Raw genomic sequence first — 20,065 nt, forward strand, 5'->3', positions numbered from 1 at the left:
ATACGTCCCACCTACAAACGGACTTAAAGACATTGATGTACCATGGTATGCCCCGTCTACAGACAAACATACAGACATTGATATACCATAATACGTCCCGCCTACAGACATTGATATACCATAATACACCCCATCTACAGACAGACATACCGATATTGTTGTACCATAATACGTCCCATCTACAGACAGACATACAGACATTGCTGTACTATAATACGACTCATCTACAGACAGACATTGCTGTACCATAATACGTCCCACCTACAGACATTGATATACCATATGATAATACATCCCATATACAGACAGACAAACAGACATTGCTGTACCATAATACGCCCCATCTACAGACAGACATACAGACATTGCTGTACCATAATACGTCCCATCTAGAAACAGACAGACATTGCTGTACTATGATGCATCTCATCTACAGAGAGACATACATTGTTGTTCCATAATATGTCCCATCTACAGACAGACATACAGACATTGCTGTACTATGATACATCTCATCTACAGACAGACATTTCTGTACCATAACACATCCCATCTACAGACAGACATATAGACATTGCTGTATCATAATATGTCTCATCCACAGACGGACATAAGGACATTGCTTTCCTATGATACGTCGCATCTACAGACAGACATACAGACATTGCTGTACCATAATACATCACATCTACAGACGGACATACAAACATTGCGGTACCATAATAGTCCCCATCTACAGACAGACATACAGACATTGCGGTACCATAATACGTCCCAACTAAAGGTCCAGGTATATAACATGTTCAATTGGTAATGCACGACAGACGAAACACAATGATCAGGATGCAGTCAAACAGCAATACTCAGTCAGGTAACCTGGGGAGTCAGTACATCTAATCTACTGTTAATTCTGTAGGTAACTGTATGTAAACTGGTACAATACATGCAGCTATAACTCATGTGTTTGACTATGAACCAAATTGACAACATTCAAACAACATTTAACATGTAAAATAACATCATTAGCAAGTGCTGTATTATAATTTACATAGTCTAAGGGAGATAACTGTAAAATCTGCCTCCTTGCTCATTACATGAACTTGAACTAAACTTTTTACAATAAAAATGAATACTTCTCTGACTCTTCTCAGGTCAAAAGAGGACACCCACAGATTGCTACACCCCATCAATTTTCAATAAAGTGTTCAGTCTCCAAAAGCAGGCAATGATGAGGTGGTCAGTTAAGAAAATTTCTTCTGCCCATTCGTACAAGTCCCTAAAAGATTTTCAATGATAATTTATTGCCAAAATTGATAATGTAAATGAGGCTGAGCTGATCGAATCACATATGTTGCTAGCTGGTGAATGTCAAGACACTCGGGAGAAATGAGTCCCTACATGAAATCCCTGTTTAGAGTGAATGGTACCTACTATAACCCCCTGTACACATTATGTACTCAGGGGTGGGTGAATCGTTCTTGCACCCAGCAACACAAACTGTACTCCTTCTTTATAAGTGTCACCTCAAAGCATGAAATAATTAAAATGGTGACAAAGAATGAACTTTGCGGAATACATGGTCACTTACTAGATGACAATGAGAAAACGAAGATGACGTCGACTATTGTGTTAATTTAATGTTTTTTTTATCTATTTTGTATTGCTTGTAGGAGTTATGAGATTGATCACTGTTCGTTATCTTCACCTTTCATGTGACAAACAAAACCTAGCTCAGACTCATTTTTAAATATTGTCTTTAAACTATGTAACAAAAAGACTTGATTTATTTCTTCAAGAGATTATAAATACAATGTAGATATTTTTTTCCCTTTTCTTAATTATTTGCTAGCAGCTAACATGGTTATTAGGTACAATATATATACTATGTGTTCTTAAGTTTAACAATGAATGTTTGAAATCTAAGAGCTTGTTTTCAATAAAAGTGTTTTATTATATTCATGAATCATGAAAGTTGAGCCAGCCGTTTTCATATGCATTGGGCTCAAGGGGCGGTAAAAGTTCAAATGATTATTTAAAAGAATAAGTTGATAGCCAACCAAGTGACCAGGAAGTAAAACGAATTTAAAATAATGTAGCTCTATACCTTGTAATGCTTCTTGAGAAACTTCTCTGATAGGACGAACAGGCTTGGTCACTCTTCTGATAATGGACTAGGCAGATCCATTCCATGTCTGTGTGCAGGGTAGTGCTATGATCCCCATCATTAGCTTAGTGGACAACATACTAGATAAAATAGACGATACAAATTAAATAAAAAACATAAACAATTATCTCAGTACAAACAAAACAAGCTAGACATTGACAAGATTACGAGCCCGAGACAAAAAAGTGGACATCCTGAGCAGCGTTCAGATCCAAATCATTAGTTTTTCATTTATTCTTTGATATTAATATTCATTTAATTATTACACTAACTGATGCATTTTTGATGCTGTGCCCCACACCGAAACCCCACAGGTGGATATAGTGCATCTTCCCCTACCTGGACTCAGGGGTCGCGATGTTAACTATGAATCTACAGGATTTGGAGATGCTAGTACACATAATAAAAAAAAAATAGAATTTATTATATACTGGACCAAATTTCTAACTCCCCAAGTTAATAATGTCTAAATTTTACAAACTTTTGCAGTTATGCAATTTGTAATTCATAATATCGTCTGTTAACTAAAATGCTGACCTTTTTAGCACAAAGATTTCAAGAACGCGTTCGTAGACACTGGACCGTAGTAGGTTTTGTTGAAATTGAAAATCTCGTACTCGATTGGTTTTACTGGTTTGCTTTTCAAAATTCTTTGTTTTCTTGTTCTCAATACACTCATTTGTATTCGAAAAACACAAAATTACTGAAGTCAAATGTGGCGCATGTCGACAGAGGAACGCGCAAGAGCAGTTGGCATGGTCCATGCTGGTTGCAGTTTAAGAGAGGTTTGCTTTCTCCCATTACATTAGAAAAACTCTCAGATACACAGTGTAGGAAACAATTTAAAAATTCAATTGAATTGATCATTTTCACAGGTTGCTAGAAATTTCAATAGGGATCACAAGACCATCGCAAACCTAATCCGAAAATTCAATGGAACCGGAAGTGTAGCGGATCTACGCCGACGGCCTAAACGGCGTGTAACAACCCCTCAACAGGATCGCTACATAAGAGTGACCCATTTACGCGACAGACATTTGACAGCTCGAGCAACAACAAGGCGCACATTGGGAACAAATGGAAGATCCCTCAGTGATCAAACTGTGAGAAACAGACTTAGGGAAAGGGGATTGCGGGCAAGAAGACCTTATGTAGGGTTGATATTGTCTGCAAGACATAGTCAACTTCGATTAGCGTGAGCAAGACGCCATCTGAGGTATACGCGCGCGAACTGGTGACAAGTTCTTTTCACAGATGAGTCCAGATTCAATTTAAGGCGATCAGATGGACGGTCCCGCGTCTACCGCAGAATTGGTGAACGATATATTGACGCATGTGTAAGGGAGCGAGGGCAGTTTGGAGGTGGTTCTGTCATGGTGTGGGCGGGAATACCGTTTCACACCAAAACATCAATTATCCCGATCCACCAGAACCTGAATGCAGCAAGGTACCAAAACCTTGTCCTTCAGCCAGTGGCAATTCCGCACATCCAAGCAAATCGTGGAATAGTCCTTATGCAGGATAATGCGACCCCACACACGGCAAGAACCACCCAACAGATGCTGCAGGGTCACAATATCCGCGTAATTGACTGGCCCCCTTGCAGTCCAGACCTCAATCATATTGAGCATGTATGGGACGAGGTAGACAGGCGAGTAAGACAGCTTCCCCAGCCGCAGAATCCGGCAGAGCTTGAGAGAAACCTTACTAACACTTGGAATAACATTCCACAAAGGTTTTTACACAATTACGTGACCTCAATGCGAAACAGGTGCCAGGCAGTTATTCGAGCGAATGGGGGTCACACACTGTATTGATTGTTGAGAATTTGAAAATTTAGGGTACTGTTAAGTTTTCATGTTTTTAATTGAATATTTCAATAAATGAACATTGAAAAAAAAAATTGACTTCTTTTGAAGATGTTATACTTTATACCAATCAAAACCTATGTCAAAATAATAGAAAATAAAACCAGTGGATGACAAAACTTAGGTTAATTTTGTCTAGTATAGGATTAAACATTCTTTTTGAAAAATTTATCGATGTGTAAACTCTGGACATTTTACTCACAAATTGAATAAAAGTGCGAAGCACTTTTATGTTAAGTTTGTGAGTAAAATGGCCGGAGTTTACACATCGATAAATTCTTCAAAAAGAATGTTTGATTCTTATAATTCCAATTCATTCACTTCATTAACAATTGCAAAAATTTGAATAGTTTCCTCGCACTATGTTATTTGTTTTAAGGCGTGTATGAATACATCGCGTTTTCGGATTTATTGATGTATAAACTCTTGTTCAGCTTTATTTTTGTCCAATCAAAACACTTGTAATAAATAACATTGGAATTATCATGATTTGGTCTTTAAAAGATTTTCATTAAAAATGTCTGTACTTTATTCATACGTAATCATTACAACTCTTCTGTGGCTCCATCCTAATCCCAGGGGTCATTTTAACATGAAATAACTGTAATCTACAGTGAATGAGGATGCCCATCTGAGTTGCAACATTATCTCAATTCTGTGTATTCCTCCTAGTGACCTCATCTTGAACACAAGAGTCGTGTTGTGTACAAATTAAAGTACAAGATGATATACTTGCATATATATTTATTTGTAAAATGAATTTAAATTTGTGGTTCCTAAAAAGAAAATTCATCTTGGAAGAAAACACTTTTTCCTCTTGTAACCTCACTCTGACCTCAGTAGTAATTGTGTGAACAAACTTGAATGTACACTTCATGAGGATGCATGTATATTCATTTAACTTATATATATATTCCAATAACCATTATGGTTTTTAAGATATACGACAGAGACTTGATGGGCCTTACTGCTCACACGAGTTTTAACTTTCCATTAACTTGAACATATATATATTGTGTTAACTTAAACATGTTAAAGTTAACTGTCAGTTAAACTTAACTAACTTTTGTGCAACTGGACCCTGTATTTCTGTAGCCGCTGTCCGAGATCATTGTGTACAAACTGGAATCTACACTACATGAGGGTGCGGGCATTACAACATAATTATATCATTGTGGATTTTAAAAGATTTTTTTCAAATACATTTCTATATATAAAACATTAGACTCCTATGCTGTCCCATACTGATGGGTGGGTGGTGGTCACATTGGTGTGCATAAATTAAATTTTCTAAAGTCCTTACTCCTAACACAGACCTTTATATCAAATGCCATAATATTGTACCCTGTGGTTCTTGAAAAACAAGATTTTCAATACATCAGGAATTATAATAAAATCTTGAACCTCTTTTAATGCCTCATCCTTGTCCCCAGAGACAGCTGTGACCTAGATCAGTGGCGGATCTTCTGGGGGTTAACACCCCCCCCCCCCCCCCCTCATTTGGTTGAATAATTGTTTTTAAAAGAATTTTGTTGTTGTCATTTTATGGTCTTGGGTAGAAAAAGTACACATTTAGGTCGCACCCCTTTAAAAATTGCCTTTATGCCGATTTCTCATATATTTCTACTTTATTGATAAAATTGTCGACTCCTGTGCATAGATCCGCCACTGGTGTAAACAAGCTCAAAGTTACGTTAGGCCAAGGTTGACAATCCCATAGATATTTCTTTTATGCAACCACAGGCACCTGAATTTCTGTCAATAAGTCGCTCAATAAAGCCAAAGATCGAAAAATCCTACCCCCTCTATACAATTATAGAGGGGGTAGGATTGTTCGATCTTTGGTTTTATTGAGCGACTTATTGACAGAAATTCAGGTGCCTGTGACGCAATTCACATAGATAGATAATTAACCAGACAATATATTCAGTGTATTACCTAATAGCACTGTACCCGACAGTCATTTTTGCTAAGTACCTGCAAAGATCCCTAAAATAAGCTTTCCTTCAGAATGGGCATCCATTTCCGTTTTCACGGCAAGTGTCTTCTGCTTCTTAAAGAAAGACAACTCTTGTAGATTTTTAGTGGTGTAAATGAACACGGAATGAGTTGTATTTCTTGATAACAAATCAGTGGCGGATCCAGAAAATTCTTTCAAAAAGGGAGGTGAATCGAAGACCGCAAACGAGCAAATGCTGATAATTTTTAGTTGATAAAGTTCAAATAAAACCCATCCACTAGATCCGCTACTGTAAATTATGTAGTGCTCAGATAAAATTAATTTCAAAATATCAGCGTATAATCTTCCCACTCCACACACTTATCAAATTGTCAGAATATTTTAGATCCACGCCACATTTTTTACGCTTTGGCTGTAAGGTTGATTTGAACAAACTTTTCTCGCAATATTCAGATACGAAATAAGCCATTGGAAGAGAAGCAGTCATTTCAAACCCCAGAAGATACCCACCCACCCCCACCCCCTATTGAAATGCATTTTAATATCCAAGATTTGAATAGCATCGCTTTCAAACGCGAAAACTACGCAAAATATTCCATTTCAAACACAATTAAAGTAGTTTTAGGCATGAAAAGAATTACTTCTGCTGAAAAAATGAAAAAAGTTTAGAAACATGCGTTGTGTCCTTAATGTTTGATTTTGACGCATATAATATTTCCCGCATAAATCGTATATATATGCTGGGTTGGTTGGGATTCCATCATTTCCTCTACATGCTATCAATTTTACTCTGCAAAACACTTATAATTAGTTTAAACATATAGATAACAGTCAATCATGCACTGTAATTTTACTTGAGTTCCCTTTGAACAAAATGATCTGAGAATTTTCCATATAATTTTGAATAAAAACAACATTTACTGTGCTGAAGATGCGTAATTTAGTGAGAAACTTTGTTTACGTTAAAAGGATTCTCGGTTCCCCTACGCCACAAGATTTTCACACACACCCCTACGCCACAAGAGGTTTTCGGTCAAATACTCAGCATATCATGATTTTGTGTTGGTTTCTTCAGTCGAATATTGAGTTCCCATTCAAAGGAAATGTTTCTGGTAAAAAAAAAAAAAACAAAAAACAAAAAAAAAAAAACAAAAAAAAAAACTTGGCACCCTTTGCAGTAGGAATGAAGATTTCTCATTAAATCGAAAGTCGAAGTGTAATTTGTGTATTTTCAAAGAGCTCTAGACTCCCCAATTGCTAGTGCTATCTTGTCAATAACCATTATCAGTGGCGGATTTAGGGGGGGGGGGGGCGCAGCCGGTGCGCGCCCCCCAAATTTTTTCAAATTTAAGGTAAATCGTGGTATCTTGTTTAAAAAATATACTAACCGATAAAAGAAGCAATAATTTCATCCACTCCCGGAGAAATAAATAACAAAATGTTTTGTTTTCTTGAAATACTGTCATTTTTATTAATTTTACCATATCAAAACTGATAGAAAATAGCACAAATGACTAAATAGGAGACATATTTCAGGCTCTATAAAACCTGTAAAATCCAGAAGCTTGTGGAGGCTTTGCCCCCCCCCCCCCCCTATGGTTTCGCCCTGGACCCACTTGGGGGCCACAAGGCGGCCCCCAGATCCCCTGCCTCATATAGTGGTGCCCCCAGTTACTACAATTCATGGATCCGCCCCTGATTGTCTTCCGTGCAATACTTTTGGCAATCTAAATTTATTTTGATCTTTGAAAACTTATTGACATACTTTCTTCGCTTCGAATTCACATCCCCGCGCTACACCGATCACGGTCCCCGCATATTGTCGTTTTAAAGAATGGTTGAAAGATATCCTTCTTTTCCGCAGTTGGTTGTAAAGAGATATTATCGTCGGTTTTGAGTAATACGCTTCTGGTGCATGCCGTAAATCAAGAAAAGTTTGTTTTTTTTTAAAATTAAAAACGGCAATATCGCTTTAAAAATCACAAATTGAGGTCATGGGATACCTTTACAAGAAATTGTTCCCTGTCCAATTCCTAACAAAATTATATGCCATATGTCTACCCCAAATCATGATACATACAGCTTTAAGTGTGTGTAAAACACTTCTAGATCCGCCACTGTCATTGTTGTCAGATTTATACCTGGATTGTGTAACGATATGTAAGGAGTGTCTGTTAGATACAAATGTCTATGGTCACATGTCGTAATTCTTTTATGAAAGGACAGTAACCTATCTTTAATAGTTTAAAGCTAAAGGATTTGATTAATAAACTATAAATGAAGGTCCGAGACTGCCCGGTGCCCAAATCAAAAAGAAGTCGTTCCTTTATAACGGTCAATAAATAAAGTATACTAGTTTTACAACAGATTATTCGGCAACTTTATTGCAAGTGCATCTTTCAATATATAATTATTTCCATATAATACGCCTGTCGAAGCTACAAAAATTCCAGTTTATTTGTAAATTCGAATTCGTCCGAAATGCAAGACAATGTCAGTGTACCAGGTGTCATGCACGAGATCGCAATCATATTTCTGATGAGAATCGTTATAAAATGAAAACAAATCAGAGTTTCAACATTAAGATTAATATAAGCTACATTCCGTGAAGAGAATTACTCACGTGTTTGCTGAAGGCTTACGTAAAAACCAAGATAACTTACCGAGCCAGGATCGCAATGCTTGTTATTGAACTAGAGTCTTCTAAGCATGACCTTTTTGCACTTAAAGTACCATCGGGGTGGGTGGGGGGGAGGGGGGGCATGAGTTTTACAAATTTGAATCTGCACTATGTCAGAAAACTTTCATTTAAATGTAAACTTTTCTGGCCCTATGATTCTTTATCAGAAGATTCTTAATGATTTCCATATATGTCTGTGTGTAAAACTTTGATCCCAAATTGTGGCCCCACACTACCCCTGGGGTCATGATTTTAATAAACTTGAATCTCAGGAAGCTTTCATGTAAATGTAAGCTTTTCTGGCCCAGTGGTTTTTGAGTAGAAGGTTCTTAAATGGCCAACCCTATTTTTGCATTTTTGTGATTATCTCCCCCTTGAACTTGAAAGGGGGATGGCCCTTCATTTGAACAAACTTGAATCCACTTCACACAAGGATAATTTGTACCAAGTTTGTACCCCTGGGGGCCACGATTTCAAGAAACTTAAATCTTCAATGTCGGGAAGCTATCATGTAAATTTGCACATTTCTTGGCCAGTGGTTTTCGAGAAGAAGATTTTAAACAGAGTTGCGTAACAAATCTCGGCTTTTAAATTGGCGAAGGATGGGCATCCAGTCGGGCGGGCGGATGGGAGGGCTGCGTCCACAATTAGCTTGTCCGGTCTCTAACTTTCATACTTTTTGGTGCATCTTTGTGAGACTTACATAACATGGTCATATCCAAAAGAGGAAGGCTCCTATTTATATTGAGGTCAAAAAGTCAAAGGTCAAGGTAACTTTGTCACTAAATGCCATAGATTTGAGCTTGTCCGGTCTCTAACTTTCATACTACTAGGGGAATCTTTGTGAAACTTACATAACTTTCATACTACTAGGGGCATATTTGTGCAACTTACATAACTTTCATACCACTATGGGCATCTTTGTGAAACTTACATAATATGATCACATCCAAAAGAGGAAGGTTACTAATTATTTTGAGGTCAAAAGGTCAAAGGTCAAGGTCTTTCCCCCCTCCCACTATATACTGTAGATTTGAGTTTGCCTCTAACTTTTATACATGTACTTGGTGGTGCATGTTTATCAGACTTCAAATCCTGATGACATTCACGATTCATGTTGCTTTTGAAATCCAAAGGTCAAGGTCATTATCACACTAAATACATATTGCGGCCATTTAAAGCTTCATACTTATAAACTATATACCATACTTGCTTGTTTTTACTTCGTGAATACAAGCGTGCATAATGTTCCAAACTGCAACTCGGCCATACGCGTCTTTGATGCGTTTTAGCGATTTTTGAAATTAATGTAACACACAAATTCTTTTCACCTTTTATTCACAGTTGTAGTGTAATGTGATCAATCAATGATGAATCAATGAATGAATCAATGACAGTGCTCCTATAAATATAAATAAATAAAAACACATTATAATTTGTTCTAGTGACTTAACCAATGTACAAGATTTGCTTGACCTCAATCATATATACAAACATATTTCCTTTGCAAGGATTCATATGTAGTACATGTATTATAAACATGCATAATTAGCAACATGAACAAATAGCAATTGCAAATACGCAAAGTTCACAAACCTAAACAAGGCACGCAATATCCGGCCCAAAAAATGGCCACCACGACAGGTCAAGGTCAACGTAATACATTGATCACCTACATTTAGACCTATTAATAAAATAAACACTGTAAATATACTGAAACACACATATAACTCAAACACCGTTGTGTCATCGAAGTGCATGTATGTAAAACTCAATTATATTCTCCCATTAAGTATAAATAGAAAACATTAAGCTACAAACTAGTTCTCAATTCTATATGTCTGATTAAAGCAAATGCTAAATATTGAATTCTGCTTCCTAACAGCATTGTTTAGCAAAGAATCTCTTACAATACCTTGCACACGATATAGTGAATCTATGCACTCAAAATATTCACTGACAAATTATTGTGTACTTGAAAATGACAAATATATCACCAAAACTTACACAACATCAGACACGTCTTTGTTGTTCTGTATCTCGTGCAAAAATACCGCCAATAGCAGGTTCTATTATTACACATACTGACCAATCACTGACCGTCTTCATAAGTGTGAAAAATATTACACGAAATTATTTTAACTCAACAAGAGATACTTTTACCCAAAATTAATAGAATATAATACTCTTCAAAGTCAATTATAATTAATTTTACAATACTAATCAGACACACAGGATACCAAAAATATCTAAGTAGTTGCAGAGTCTCAATGGCGCAGAGGTTAATGCCTATCGTCCATCACACGCGACCTTCTCTCGGCACCCGGTTCGAATCCCATCTGATACAACTTATTTCTTTTTTTTTTTTTTTTTTTTTTATAAAATATGTTCTCCCCTTACATTAATAAATTGAGGAAGCAGTCCTTTACCATAATTGTAAATGTCATGATCCCAGGGGTTAAAGATTTAGTGTCAGGATTGGACCGAAATGGACGGTGATTAAATGTGTTAACAATTGAACAAATGCGGTCCTCCTAAGAGGGGTAACATATAAAATAAAATGGAGAATATGACACAAAGGCTTAAACCGTGTATGTTTTAGGAGATTGTAGCCAAAGCTCTTGCATATCATTGTAACATTACTGTGTTAAAACGTGTAATTTTAATTTCTTGATAACTACCATTTCATTTCTTTTTAAAAAAAAGTTTGGTATGAAGCATCTTGAATACAGTAGTGATATGAATTGAAACTTCAAGACTCCTCCATTCTTAGGGCGTTATGGGTGGGGCAAAAACAGCCCCAAAATGCCCAATTTTCATAAAATCTTCTACTCTGCAGCTGCACATCTGTAACAAAACTTAAATGCATATTCATGTAGAGCAGTGAGGCCTTTGTCACAATTGTAAATTTCATAATCCTTGGGATAGAGGTTCTGCCTCCAGGTTGGGGCCAAATTTGTTATAAAGTGATTGATTGCATTTGCTTAACGTCCCTCTTAAGAATTTTTTACTTATATGGACACGTCATCATTGCTGGTGAAGGTCTGCAAAATTTTGGCCTATACTTGGCACTTATGACCTTTGAGCAGGGAGGGATATTTATAATACCACACCTGCTGTGACACGGGGCCGCAGATTTTACGGTCTCATCCGGAGAACCGCCCCATTTAAGTTTTAAGAACACGTCTTGTTTTATGTTGTTGCTGAATATTAGAATTAAATATGCAAAGTAGGGATTTTTTCTAATATTTATAGACCTTTGGACTAGCTATACTTTTAGCTAAAACTCAGATGACCAATAAGGCCTCTGGGCCTCTTTTGTTGTTAAGTATTTCATTTTAGTAGTATTTTGTATGCACTGAAATCTGCCAGAATGTTTATTCATATATTCAATACGGAATATCAAAACCATTATTATTTCGTCACCGATTCCGTCCTGGTTTTAATATTTAGTATGTTCAACGAGATCACGTTTTCTGCGTTAACTTGGGCAACTTTTCAGTAAACAAGCACATGTTACTTATGTACCAACATATATAGTGAATTCAGGCACATTTTAGCGTCATTTTTTAAAGTTGAGGGGTGGGAAACAAACAAAGAAAAAAAGTGCCATTATATTAATATGAAAAATCTTAGTTAGCAAGAAAAACAGTTCTACCGCTTCAAACCCCTAAATCGTAAGGGGGGCGTATTCTTCTGTTCATGAGTTGAACTCATCGATCTAACCTTGCATTTCCAGTACCATTCACCGCTACTATATGAAGTGACCAGCTAATGAATCGATCTTTGCATGTACTATTATACTACTATGTTGCACGGTGTCACCGTTGAGACGAGCTAAGCCCATTAACATCTTGCAACACGACTTATAGACATTTTATCCGCCTCTTCATTTAACGCGGGGAATATAACGTGGTGGATGTAAACAGTTACATTGTGACGTCATATTAGCTGTAATGTTTTTTTTTCTTCTCTCAAACCAAGCAAAAACAAAACGTTAACCCGGGGACTGAAATTTTGGGGGTAGGATTCTAGTGGTCCTTTCCCACCACTATGAAGAAATGGTGATGTTACTCTCTCTAGTTACGGAGATCCGACCCTCCAATTTTTATGCATAATGCATTACACTAAGTGAATAAACATCGGGTTCGGAATCAATGAATACTCCTACCCCGGGGACTGAAAATTTTGGGGTAAGGTATTAGTCGTCCACTCCCACCATTGTGAAGAAATGGTGTTGATATTCTCTCTGGATACTGAGATCCTCTTGTCCACTTTTTATGTATAACCAATTACACTAAGTGAATAAGCATCGGGTTCGGAATCATCGAAGACCCCTACCCCGGGAACTGAAATTTCGGTGGTAGGGTATTAGTGGTCATCTCCCACCACTATGAAGAAAAGGTGATGGTACTTTCTCTAGTTACGGAGATCCGACCCTCCAATTTTTATGCATAATGCATTGAACTAAGTGAATAAACATCGGGTTCGGAATCAACGAAGGCCCCTACCCAGGAGAATGAAATTTTGGGGGTAGGGTATGAATGGTCCTCTCCCACCACTATAAAGAAATAGTGATGTTATTCTCTCTAGTTACGGATATCCGACCCTCCAATTTTTATGCATAATCCATTACACTAAGTGAATAATCATCGGGTTCGAAATCATCGAAGACCCCTACCCAGGGGACTGAAATTTTGGTGGAAAGGTATTAGTGGTCTTTTCACACCACTATCAAGAAATGGTGATGTTACTCTCTCCAGTTACGGAGATCTGACCCTCCAATTTTTATGCATGACGCATTACACTAAGTGAAGAAACATCGGGTTAGGATTCAACGAATACTCCTACCCCAGGAACTGAGATCCTCCTGTCCACTTTTTATGCATACATGTAACCCATTACACTAAGTGAATAAACATCGGGTTCGGAATCATTGAAGGCCCCTACCCCAGGGACTGAAATTTTGTGGTAGGGTATTAGTGGTCTTCTCCCATCACTATGAAGAAATTGTGATGGTACTCTCTCTAATTACGGAGATCCGACCCTCCAATTTTTATGCATAATGCATTACACTAAGTAAATAAACATCGGGTTCGGAATCAACGAAGTCCCCTACCCAGGGGAATAAACTTTTGGGGGTAGGGCATTAGTGTCCTCTCCCAACACTATGAAGAAATTGTGATGTTACTCTCACTAGTTACGGAGATCCGACCCTCCAATTTTTATGCATAATGCTTTACACTAAGTCAATAAACATCGGGTTCGGAATCATCGAAGACCCCTACCCAGGGGACTGAAATTTTGGTGGTAAGGTATTAGTCGACCACTGCCACCACTGTGAAGAAATGGTGTTTGTACTCTCTCTAGACACTGAGATCCTCCTGTCTACTTTTTATGCATAACCCATTACACTAAATGAATAAACATCGGGTTCGGAATCATCGGAGACCCCTACCATGGCGACTGAAAGTTTGGGGTAGAGTATTAGTGGTCCTCTACCACCACTGTGAAGAAATGGTGATGGTGCTCTTACTAATTATGGAGATGCGTCCCTCCATTTTTTATGCATAATGCATTACATTTGGTGATTAATCATCGGGCTTGGAATCATCGAATAACCCTACCCAAGGGACTGAAATTTCGGGGGTAAGGTATTAGTGGTCCAGTCCCACCACTGTGAAGAAATGGTGATGGTACTATCTCTAGTTATGGAAATCCGCCCCTCTAATTTTTAAGCACAATTCATTACAATTAATGAATAAACATCGGGCTTGGAATTATCGAAAGATCCCTAACCCGGGGACTGAAAATTTATCACAATAAATACGTTACCTTTATAAATTTAGATATTCACCTGCTTGCAGTCTTGTATCGGAAAAAAACCCCATGTAAACAAAAAAGCACCCTTCGTGACCCGCCACCTCTGACATGCTCAGAAACCAACATCCGGTATCATCTTTTCTTTTCCGCCGTTGTGGAGTGCAGTCACGTTTTTCTCGAGGAGGAAAAGAATTTTTTCTACTTGCTAATTTTGGCTAAGTATTGCATGGTATTTGTTGATATTACTTTATTACATTATTAAGCATTATGGCGAATGAAGGTGAAAATGTTAAATTACCTTTTATTGCTGTAGAGGGAGAGTATTGGGACTCTGTTGACTCTAGAAGTTTTGGTCCCATGGAATCTGACCCTTTTCTTTCTTATGGGAATGTCATGGATTCTCCAGGAATTCCTTCTACCCCGGTTACTTCGGTAGGTCAAATTAGAGCTACATCTACTATTACGCGACCTCCTGGTAGTCCGGTGGCTAGTTCTCGCCCTGAGAGTTTTCCTTCGGGTAATCGTAGGGAGACGTTTTATCGGTCTAGGTGGCCAGCTAGATTTCCTCATCCCATGTATTCTGTGCCACCTTATCCCTACTCGACTCAACCTGTGTGGACAGGGCAAGGTTTTGTTAGTAAACCAAACTTAATGGAGTCCTCCAATAAGGACGAAATTAAATGTTTGGTTTCATCTATTCAGAAACTGGAGGCTTCTATTTCTTCAAAATTTGTGACAGTGGAACGTAGACTAGATTTGATTGAAAAAAGCAAATCAGCTACGTCCCCCACTGTTCCTGGGGCTGCTCTTGTCACCCCTCGGCCCGCTTTTGATAATAAAGCGGACGAGGAGGTTGACTCATTATCTTTGGCTCCAAGTAGTCAAGAGGCATCTTTCTGAGCGATAATTGCCTATCTCCGGTTCCTTCAGTCGATGAAGTTGGGCTTTCTCAGGAGCAACTTCCGGTAGAGAATCTCACTCTGAAAGACAAAGTGTACGCAATTCGTAGAGAATTGTCAGGTCCCGATTCTTTAGTTTCTCCTCCCAGGAGTTCTCACAAACCTTCTGATTTTCAGTCCTGCTCTGGTCTTGTGAGAGATTCTTCTAAGTCGTATGCTTCTTTTCCCGAGTCTAGTCATTTTAAATCTGCATTGGCTTCCATTAATTCTCATCTTGTCGACGATCAGATGTCCTCCAATAAGGCCTCTAATTTAGTTAGACAAAATCTGGCTTTTAGTACATCTTCTTTCCCTGGTAAGGTTAGAATGAAGTATTTTGATATTCATGATGTTTCCTTGGGAAAATCTCAACCTGTTTTTGATAAGACTTTTTCCAATCTTCTTGGTGCTAAGTCTTCTGAGGGGGTCAAGTTATCTCAGACTTCTTATTCTAGGTCGGAGAACAATCTTCGGGGTGTTGCCGCAGCTTTACAATATGCGGAGCATTTTCTTGCTGCTGCAGGTGCCTCTCTTAAAGATAAGGGCGAAGAATTTGATGATGTTCGTTCTTTTCTTCTCCAAGTAGATAGATGTCTTTGCACTTCTCAGCTCTTGAATCTTGGCACTATTGCCAATTTTTCTTTAGCTAGGAGACAAGAGATTCTTCAAAAATCTAACGTTTCTGAGTTTCTTAAAGACAACCTACTTTTTTCTCCTCTTCATAAAGAGCAGTTATTTGGCATCTCTTTACGCAAATTACAAGAGGAATTACACAAAGAACCTCCTACTGTTAAAGTAGATGTACAACTCAACAATGATAGTTCTAGGCGTGTTTCTTGTTCTTCTAAATCAGACTCTTCTAGAAGTAAGTCTCAAGGTGCTACTAAATCTGGCTCTTCTCTGCAAGGTTCAAATAATCTTAAGAGAAGTAATGAGCATCGTTCTTTCCCATCGGCTTCTGGATCTTATAATAAAAAACCCAAAGTAGCCAAGGGTAAGAAATCTCAGTTTTGATGCCTCCCCCCCCCTCCTGTAGCACAATCCACTCTTTCCGAGGAAGTAGGTGTTCCCTTTCCTCATCTTCCTGTGGGAGGACGCCTCTCTCTTTTTCTTCCTCATTGGTCCCGTCTCATTTCGGACAAATGGGTTCTTTCTGTGCTACGGAGGGGTTTAGAGCTTCAATTTCGAGAACAGCCTCCTCTCTCTGCGGTTCCTCTGGAATTTTCTATGACCAGAGACCCGTGGAAAAATCTGTTGTTACAAGAGGAAGTGTCTCTACTTCTCCAAAAGAATGTATTGGAAGAAGTAAGTCCACCTCTAGGTTGGGGGTTCTACTCTCGTCTCTTTCTTGTACCCAAAAAGAATGGACAAATGAGACCTGTGTTGGACCTCTCTTTTCTGAATCAGTATCTGGTGATTCCACATTTCAAAATGGAGACCAACAGGTCGATCAGAACCTCTCTCCATACAGGGATGTGGACGTCTTCTTTAGATCTGACGGATGCTTATTTTCATGTCCCTATAGCTCCGGCTTATCGGAAGTTTCTTCGTCTGGTCTGGGAGGGCAAGGTATATGCTTTCAGGGCAATGCCTTTTGGCCTATCTACTGCTCCACTAGTGTTCACAAAAAATTTTCAAACAGTGGTTGCGTATCTACACTCCCAGTCCATTTTCATCCATACATATCTAGACGATTCTCTGATCAAGAATTTTTCTTTCAACCTTCTTCATCAACATACTCATCGAGTTATTCATCTTCTGTTGAAGCTGGGTTTCCTTATTTCTTGGGAAAAATCAGAGATAGTTCCCAGTCAGAGTTTCATTTTCCTAGGGGAACAATTTCGAACAGATCTTGGGATAGTTCTTCCTCCAGAGGAGAAATTTCTCAAGCTTCAGTATCTGTTGGATCAACTACTTTCAGCCAAACAGGCTTCAGCTCGCCAGTTTCTACAACTGATAGGTTTTCTGATTTCTCTGATGGACATAGTACCTTTAGGTCGTCTTCATATTCGCCCCATTCAGTGGTATCTTCTGGAATTTTGGGTACCAGCCTCACAACAGTGGGAAGCTGTTATTCCCATTCTTCCCAGATTGTATCCTCATCTTCTGTGGTGGTCAGTGAGAGAGAATGTTATGATAGGTTGCTCGCTAGACCCCCCAGTTCCTTCTATGACCCTGTTTACAGATACTTCTCTGACAGGCTGGGGAGCTACCCTGGAGGGCAGAGAGGCATCAGGTATATGGTCCGGTCTCCAGTTGACAGAACACATCAATTTACTGGAGATGCGGGCTGTTCTTCTGGCATTGAAACAATTTTCCCAATTTGTTCAGGGTCAATCTCTGATGATAGCCACAGACAATACAACAGTAGTGGCTTATCTGCAGAATCAGGGCGGCACACATTCTCAGTCTCTTTACCTTCTGTGCAAAGAAATTCTGTTGTTTTGCCGTTCCCTGGGAATTCACTTGTCAGTCAGGCATGTTCCTGGCAATCTGAATCTAGTAGCGGATGCTCTCTCAAGGTCACTGCATCCAGTGAATACAGAATGGGAGTTACATCCAGCAGTCTTTCAGGAGATCTGTCTCAAGTGGGATCGTCCTCATATAGACCTCTTTGCTACGCATCTGAATTGCAAACTGCCAACGTTTGTGTCTCCGATTCCAGACAACAAAGCTTTAGCAGTGGATGCAATGTCTTTCGATTGGAAGGGGATGTTTTCTTACATGTTTCCTCCTTTTCGCCTCCTTCCCAAGATTTTACACAAAATCAGGGTAGAAATTTGCAAGACCATTCTTATTGCTCCAGCATGGCCAAAACAATCTTGGTTTCCAGATCTTCTTCAACTGTGTTGTGCGAGACCAATTCTGCTTCCTCTCAGGAAAGATCTTTTGTCTCAATTCAAAGGCAGGAAAGTTCATCAGAATCTTTCCAACCTCCATCTACACGCATGGTTACTGTCAGGGAATCTCTCAGACAGGATGGCTTTTCTGACAGAGCAGCCAAACGTATCTCTAGTTCAGTCAGAAAATCTACAGGAGCAATTTATGACTCTAAGTGGAACATCTTCTGTTCTTGGTGTCGTTCAAAGGAAATTGATCCTCTCGCAGTTACTGTCCAACAGTTAGCTGAGTTTTTAGTTTATCTGTTTGAAGACAAAGGTTTCTCTCCCTCTACTATTAAGGGCTATCGTTCAGCTTTATCCAGAACTATAGCTTTGTCAGGAGGTCCTGATTTTGGGAAGAATGAGTTCTTGTCCCTCATGGTCAAGAATTTTTGTTTGGAACGACCTAGACAACGTAGGTTGGTTCCATCCTGGAATTTAGCTTTGGTTCTTAGGACTTTACAATTTCCTCCTTTCGAACCTTTATTTTTAGCTTCCTTTAAGTTTTTGACCTTGAAGTGCTGTTTTTTATTAGCTTTAGCTTCTGGTCGTAGAAGGAGTGAGATTCATGCTTTCTCCATTGCAGATTCTTGTCTCAGATTTTCTGCAGATAATTCTTCAGTTACTCTGTTGACAGATCCATCTTTCTTAGCCAAGAATCAGTTATCAGACAAAGGTTCTGGACCTATTGTTATTCCTGCTCTACCTAAATCATTAGGTAATCAGGATTTATGTCCAGTGCGTACACTTCAGAAATATATTTCTGTTTCGTCAACGCTCAGACCTTCTGGTTCTACTAGACTTTTCATTCCTATTAAGAAAGGTCTAAAGGATATTTTGGCTAAGACTATTTCTACTTGGCTTTGTCATACTGTTAAGATGGCTTACCAATCTTCATCTCCAGAAGCCTTGTCTCGTGTTCAAGTTCAGGCACATGAAATTAGAGCCTTGTCTTGCTCCTGGGCTATTTTCAATTCCTCCTCTATGTCGGAAATCATGTCAGCTGGTTATTGGAGGTCTGATAGTACCTTTTATAACCATTACCTTAGATCTATGCCCCTTCATAGTGACAGTTTGTTCTCGCTTGGACCTCTAGTTTCAGCTCAAAAAGTGGTTTTTCCTCCTAGTTGTCAATCTCAGGGGGATTCAGCTCTACTTTGAATTCTGCTTATCTAAATTTATAAAGGTAACGTATTTATTGTGATAAATTCTAAATTTTTAGTATTAAAATTTGTATTTGTTAAATAAATACTTACCTTTATAAATCAGAGGTCCCAACCCACCTCCCCTTCATCCCCCTTCTAATTTTTTGTTTTATGTCAAAGAATAGATGATACCGGATGTTGGTTTCTGAGCATGTCAGAGGTGGCGGGTCACGAAGGGTGCTTTTTTGTTTACATGGTTTTTTTTTCCGATACAAGACTGCAAGCAGGTGAATATCTAAATTTATAAAGGTAAGTATTTATTTAACAAATACAAATTTTAATACTAAAAATTTAGATTTTGGGGTGGGGTATTAGTAGTCAGGCCTGTGAACTGAATCACATCCCAATTAATGTTAGAGTTAGGCCCGTGAACTGAATCCCATCCTAATTAGTGTTAGCGTCAGGCCCGTGAACTGGATCACATTTTAATTAGTGTTAGAATCAGTCACGAAATAATACGGACAGTGGCTTTGTTCTATAAACAAGTATTTATATGCTTTAATGCGTGTAAACAAATACACGATAATCACAACAATGTACAATTT

General features: G+C 38.5%; 1 protein-coding gene and 1 long non-coding RNA gene across 2 annotated transcripts; one reads left to right on the forward strand and one right to left on the reverse strand.

The window, feature by feature from the left end:
* Positions 1–9,993: 9,993 nt before the first annotated feature.
* LOC130050009 (uncharacterized) lies at positions 9,994–11,076 on the reverse strand. Its single transcript, XR_008798365.1, has 2 exons — positions 10,680–11,076; positions 9,994–10,356 (listed from the first exon to the last, which is right to left on the reverse strand). It is a non-coding gene; the product is annotated as an uncharacterized LOC130050009 (long non-coding RNA).
* A 5,499-nt stretch (positions 11,077–16,575) lies between these two features.
* On the forward strand, positions 16,576–19,634 carry LOC130049943 (uncharacterized). The gene is made up of 4 exons (XM_056148195.1): positions 16,576–16,738; positions 16,841–17,002; positions 17,265–17,669; positions 17,765–19,634. The coding sequence occupies exons 1-4, from the start codon at positions 16,576–16,578 to the stop codon at positions 19,474–19,476; spliced, it is 2,442 nt and encodes an 813-aa protein (XP_056004170.1). The 3' UTR covers positions 19,477–19,634.
* The last annotated feature ends 431 nt before the right edge of the window (positions 19,635–20,065 follow it).

This window comes from Ostrea edulis, chromosome 9 (genome assembly GCF_947568905.1).
Source record: "Ostrea edulis chromosome 9, xbOstEdul1.1, whole genome shotgun sequence".
NCBI classification, from domain to species: domain Eukaryota; kingdom Metazoa; phylum Mollusca; class Bivalvia; order Ostreida; family Ostreidae; genus Ostrea; species Ostrea edulis.

What these genes read in the sequence shown, in the direction of transcription:
- LOC130049943 (XM_056148195.1), top strand. Translation starts at nt 16,576, where the DNA reads ATGGGTTCTTTCTGTGCTACGGAGGGGTTTAGAGCTTCAATTTCGAGA. An exon ending in GTCTGGTCTGGGAGGGCAAG is followed by an intron (nt 17,003 to 17,264) that starts GTATATGCTTTC and finishes TCATTTTCCTAG; the next exon opens with GGGAACAATTTCGAACAGAT. An exon ending in GGAGGGCAGAGAGGCATCAG is followed by an intron (nt 17,670 to 17,764) that starts GTATATGGTCCG and finishes CAATTTGTTCAG; the next exon opens with GGTCAATCTCTGATGATAGC.